The 6417-nt window shown below is 44.0% G+C and overlaps 1 protein-coding gene across 1 annotated transcript; it reads left to right on the top strand.

Moving 5' to 3' along the window:
• EMH_0002570 (triosephosphate isomerase, putative) lies at window positions 1-2752 on the top strand (the record flags this gene model as incomplete). The annotated part of the gene is made up of 5 exons (XM_013496057.1): window positions 1-112; window positions 1210-1333; window positions 1664-1802; window positions 2072-2257; window positions 2558-2752. The coding sequence occupies 5 exons, from the start codon at window positions 1-3 to the stop codon at window positions 2750-2752; spliced, it is 756 nt and encodes a 251-aa protein (XP_013351511.1).
• Between the last annotated feature and the right edge of the window lie 3665 nt (window positions 2753-6417).

Genomic DNA, 6417 nt, shown 5'->3' with positions numbered 1-6417 from the left:
ATGACGCGGACACCGTGGATTGGCGGCAACTGGAAGTCCAACGGCTCCGTCGCCTCCATTTGCAATCTTTCAAAAGAACTCAACGAGGCAAACTTCGACCCAAACCAGACCCGTAAGTAAACTCACTCAGCATGCTCACAACCAAAGCGGCAGCTGTTGCTGCTGCGCCCTCTATTACACGAGCGGAACCAGCGAAAGCAGCTGCGTAGCGCAGCAGCAGCAGCTTTCACAGGAAAGCACATTCGGAACATATAGAACGAAAGCAGTTGCTGCTGTGGCGGCCTCAGCTGCTGCAGCATCTACAGCAGCTGCAGCAGCTGCAGTAGCTAGAGCAACTAAAAGGCAGAAATACCAGCTCAGGGTTTTCATTTTCCTCTTCACTTTAAACATTAACTCCTCACGCACTCAACACCATAGCTATTTGAGCAGCAGCAAGTTTCTCTCTCTGAGCCGTTGGATGCTGGGGCGGAGTCCGCAGCGGGATCTCCAGCCTCTGATGAATGTATTTGTAAACTTTAATATGATTTGCTTTCATCGATGAGGCGTGTACAGTGTGCAAGGGGGTTTGTGCATGCGTGGTTTGTCGTTTTTTTTTCGGTTTTATTTGTTATTTTATGTTGATTGTTTTATATTTTTGTCTGTATTTCGTATTTCAAGTGGCTTAATAACAGTATAATTGCCTATGGCCGTGGCTGTGGACAGAGGGCCGGAGCCCCCAGTCTGGCTGTTTGCGGCATCGGCTCTGCCGCTTGTTTAACAAATACAACAAGAAAGCAGCAGATAAATGTGTCGGTGGGTGACATAAAGGGTTTAAATTTTGTTCTCTGTTTCAAATGATTTAATTCATAGTTTTTTTTTTTTTTTTTTTTTTTTTTTTTTTTTTTTTTTTTTTTTTTGTATTTCTCTCTCATATGATCTGTACACACCTGGGGGTTATCAACACGTTGTGGTGCTGTTGGCATCCATTTATTTCTTTTGTTCATTTCCAAGTTTTCCTTGATTATATTTTTGTCGTTATGTATTCGCGTCTATTGAACGCCGTTTGTTTCCATGTTTGTATGTTGTCTGTATATGCGTGTCGTCAGCAAACGGAGTTCTTTTTCTCAGTATTTTTGTCCCCATTATTTCTATCTCGTTAAAAAGCATACTTCATTCTCTTCTGCTTCTCCTGTTGCTGCTGTTGCTGCTGCTGCTGTTGCTGCTGCACAGAGGTCGTCCTCTTCCCCACAGCACTGCACATTCCACTGGCCCGCGAAAAGCTGAAAAATGAATTTCAGATTGGCTGCCAAAACATCTCCAGGACGGGCTCAGGAGCTTACACAGGCGAAATCACGTGAGGGTTTACATCTTTTTGCTTTCTGCTGTATCTGTCGTGTATTCAACTTTTTCTGCTTTCCCCGTCATGGTTTGCCTTTCAGGCGAGGGTCTTGGTGTGCATGCTTTCTGTTCATCTTTTACCCATTTGTTTCTGTCGTCTGCTGAGCTTTTCATGTTTTGCCTGTTGTGTATTTATATTAGGATATCGTTTCGTGCTATATGTATCGCGTGTTTCTCTTCTTGCTGCACGTTGCACTCCAAAGTGCCCGTTTGTTTGCACATTTTCCTCTTTTGTTTTGTCTCTTTCTCTTATTAATTAATTAATTTATTTTTTTGTTTCTCTTAGAGCGGAGATGGTTGCGGATATGGGAATGAAGTGGGTGATGGTGGGCCACAGCGAGAGGCGCCAGTACTATGGAGAAACGGATGAAGTCGTAGCAGAGAAAGTTGCAATGGCACTGAAGCAAGAAGGCCTTTATGTAGTGGTCAGCATCATAAAAAAAAAAAAAAAATTCTTCTTTTTCTTTTTCATCTCCCTCACCTTCTTGTTCTTGTCCTTCTGCTTCCTCTGCCCCCCCCTCCTTCTTCGTCTTCGTTCTTGTTGCATTTGAAATATTTCTTAGGTTGATTGTTGATGCTTTTGTATGACTGCAGGGGTTTATTGATTATGCTTTTTTTATTATTTCAAGGGGCATTGTGCATTTATGCATTTATATTGGTAGCTTTCTTTCTGTTTCCGTTTCTGGTTATTCAGATTTGCATTGGTGAGAAGCTCGAGGAACGCGAAAGCAACAAAACCATGGACGTATGCAGAACGCAGCTGGACGCGGTGATCCCCAAAATCACAGATTGGAATAAAGTGGTCATCGCCTACGAACCCGTATGGGCTATCGGCACAGGCAAAGTCGCTACACCTGAACAGGCACAGGAGGTTCACCAGGTAAGGCTGCTGCTCCTGCTGCTGCTGCTGTTGCTGTCACGGGTCGTCGTGCTGCTGCTGCTGCTGCTGCTGCTGTGGCTTAGCTGCGAATCCTCGTTAAGCTTGTTTTGCTGCCTTGGTTGCTGCTGCTGCTGCTTTTGTTTCTGCTTTTGGGGCTGCTGCTGTTGCACTGCGTTTGTTGGTGTTGCTGAAAACAAAGGGTGCCCTGCTAACGTAGGAGCGTACTGTGCTGGTCATCGTTTAAATATTTTTTGTTGTTCAATTGTTTTCTGTTTTTAAATTGTTTTAATCTTTTTGTAGGAACTCCGCAAGTTTATCTCTGAGCGCGTGGGGAAAGAGGTTGCAGCCTCGTTGCGTATTGTGTACGGGGGCTCCGTGAGTGACTCGAATTGCGTTTCTTTGATTAAGTGCGAAGATGTTGACGGTTTCCTTGTGGGCGGTGCATCTCTGAAGAAAGCCTTTGTAGACATCATCGACGCCCCCAAGAAAGCATGAAAGAAAACGAACCGTTTAGGGTTTGTGTACTGACTCTATAGAACGTGGTTTCTGCTGTTTGTATTTTCTTGTTGTATTTCAAATAAAACGCTAATGAAAGCATGCTTGAGCCAATAGGTAGTAAAGGAGAAAATCCTTGCATAGAAAAAATACACTGACAGGCAGAACAACTGACCTGTTAATGCAGAGAAAAAAAAATAAGTAAACTTCAGTCCGTGCCCGCCGCTGTAGCCAAGGGGTTGCTTGTATTTCAAGGCGGCGTTGTTTGCCTGCATTTTGTCTTTTAGTTCCGTAGTTTCTTTTGTTGAATTCTATTATATATAATATATGTATGTATAAGATGTATATGTATTTAAGACATATTTGTATGTTTATATTACAGACCAATATATGTATTATTGGTCTCGTTTGCTAAGCACAGACCAACGCAACTGCGAGTCGACTTTTGTTTTCTTTTTTCATTTCGTTTCAACACATATTAAGCCTGAGGCTCGACATGCAGACAGGAGCATAACACGGAAACAAATACACAGGCGACAGAAGGGAATAACAACATAAAGACGTATAAATATACACAGTACAAAGGAGAATAGAAACATAAAACAGATTAACGCAAATTCACAGAAGACGATGTAGATAAATGTACACAAGAAAAAGGAGAACAAATGCATGAAACAGACGAAAGACTGAAATATAATTTTAATAATAAAACAGATTGTAGAATCAGTCCATACGGCAAAAATGTTTAACCCTTAGTGGCCATTGTTTCATTGCCAATATATATATATATATATATATATATATATATATATATATATATATATATATATATACATGCTTATCTGCCACCAGTACAGCCGCCGTGCTGACAACAAAGCAACCGACAGCACATACATCTTTACAACTTGTTGACGAACTAACTGCATGGAAATTGTTATAGAATGCGGTAAAAAGACAAACACATTCGTTCAAATTAGTATGAGAGAGGACCCATAAGCAGGCTGAGCCGTGTGGCGTCGCGCAGCAGCAGCTGCAGCAACTGCAGCAAGCAGTAGCAGAGCGTCCAGCAGCAGCAAGCGCAGCAACAGGTGCCGCAGCAATTCCAGCAGCAGGAGCAGCTGCTACAAGGGGGTGTGAGGTTTTTGGTAATCTTTGTTGTTACTGTAGGTCAGTGTTTGCCTGTTGAGGATTGAGACGGGTTGCTGTGGCAAGTGGAATGAAATGCCCAGTTCATTGAGTGCCTTCACCAGGTGCAGATACACCTCAGACCGCACCTTTAAGACCTTCCCCCAGTTCCCCCACCCCTCAACGCACGTCAACCACAGGGTCAGCTGCGCGCATGCAGCCCCAAACACACCGCAGCACCCACATAGTCAGCTACATTTCCGCTCTACACTAACAGACGCCCGCTAGCTAGCCAGCCAGGTGTGAGCCTGGGGTAGCTATCTAACTAGCTAAGATCCAGTACGTTTTGTCACTGCGTGTTCTCTACATTAACGACTTATATATTCACCAACTTCTCTACTTATGTATCTGCGCTGTAGCTACTCACGATTAGCCGCCTCTTTAAATGTGTGTTTCCCCCCGCCTCTCTTTCACGCGTTGGCCAGCTGACTAGCCATCTGTATAAGTGGGTATCTCTCCTTTCACCTGGCTAGCCGAGAACTGCCTGCACCTACGGAGTTCTGTGTACGTGAAAGCTTCTGTGTAGTTGGCTAGTTGGGTAGCTAGCTAGGTAGCTAGCTGTGTACGCGTGACGTGCCTTGATGCAGTGGCCGGCCTGAACGTCATATACGAGCAGACGCAGGGAGTCTTTGACGAAGTCCATCTGTCTGCTTTGTACATATTTCTTCATTTCATGTTCCAACGCCTTTATCAGAAAAAGCGGAGTCGATATGCTTACTGAAACCTCCAACTCGAACGTCGATACTTTTGCCCGTGACTCGTTTGTTATGACGCGCGAAAACAAAGAAGCGTTGCTGTATATTATCTGAAAACAAATGAGAAACAAACAAAAAAACAAATAAATAAAATGAAAAATACAATACAACCATCCCCGTATCATATAAACTGGAAACTCAACAATAAACAAACGAAAAACAGGCAAAACAAGTGCAGTAAACAATACAACAACCGAAAACAAACAAAACATACGAGGCAAACAGACAAACAAGACAAACAAATAAACAAANACAATACAACAACCGAAAACAAACAAAACATACGAGGCAAACAGACAAACAAGACAAACAAATAAACAAACAAACATACAACGATAGAAGACAGATAGCAGACAAAGAAGCAAACAGACGAAGAAAACACCAAAATATTCTTCTGGCTGACAAGCAACATCACACAACCTAGGAAAGGAGTATTGTAGCAACGCACGCCCCCCAAGCAAAATCCAGCTCAGAATTAAACAAACAAATAGAGAAAGATACGCTTAAAACATTTTATACAAGTAGAAACAGAGAAAGGATTGATAGATACATACACCACAAAATTTGAATAAACAAACATATACAGCCACGACGACAACCGAGCACACCGTCTGTATGCAGCAACAGCAACAACAATAGCAGCAATACAAGCATCAGCAGAAGCGCAGCAGACACCGAAAAAGAAGTAGCGGCAGCAGCAACAGCAAAACCGGGATAAACATCAGCAGCAACACCAGCGGCAAAAGCAGCAACGCCATCGCCATCGGCAGCAGCACCAGGCAGCCATAGCGTCAGCACCCTCACACCAGCTACACCAGCAGCACCAGCACCAGCAGCAGCAGCAGCAGCAGCAGCAGCAGCAGCTGCTGCTGCTGCTGCTGCTGCATTCTTACGGGTTTTCCGTGCATGCTTTCGAATTCTGTGGTGTATGTACGGATGCGTCTGACGTAGAGAACATCTCCGTCGTCAATCCTCACTCTGTCTCCAATGTTATAAGGGTTTGTAAACGCCACAAAAATAACAGCTGTTATGAAATGTTGGTAGATATAGCCTGAATACACATTTATATATAAACTTTGCTTCTTTTGCTGCTGCAGCAGCAGCAGCAGCAGCAACAGCAGCAGTGGGAGCGGCAAGAATAGAAACGCAGCAACAGCAGCTACACCGACAACAGCTACAGCAACAGCAGCTGCAGCAACAGCAGCTGCAGCAACAGCAGCTGCAGCAACAGCAGCTGCAGCAACAGCAGCTGCAGCAACAGCAGCCGCAGCAACAGCAGCTGCAGCAACAGCAGCTGCAGCAGCAGCTTGTGAGCACTACAGCCTCCCTTTGTCAGTGTCTTTGCTTCCGTATGTGTATAAATTTTTTTTTTTTGCTGTGCTTTTTAGGTGCTGTCTCCGTTTGCTTTTCTGTTTGGTTTCTGTTTGCGTGTGTTACTGTATATGCCTCGTTCTTCTGGTTTATCTGTTTGTGTCTGTCTCTCGCGCATGTATTTGTTGCTGTTGTTGTATATATATTTATTTCTGTCTGTCTCTGGTTCTATTTCTCTCTCTTTTGCATGCGTGCATGCGTGCAACTAAGACCCACTGAGAGCGACGGTGACAGCAGAGAGAAATGCAGCCCCAGACATGACGACGGTGTTCATCTCCACCCCCATCACCAACAGCAACACAATCATAGTAACAAACCACAGCAACAGAGACATCATACGCAGCACTGTAGAAG

The sequence above is a fragment of the Eimeria mitis genome, genomic scaffold (assembly GCF_000499745.2).
Source record: "Eimeria mitis Houghton genomic scaffold, Emh_scaff189, whole genome shotgun sequence".
In the NCBI taxonomy this organism is placed as follows: Eukaryota; Apicomplexa; class Conoidasida; order Eucoccidiorida; family Eimeriidae; genus Eimeria; species Eimeria mitis.
Note: the sequence above shows the minus strand (reverse complement) of the source record. Positions and strands in the feature narration are given on the sequence as shown.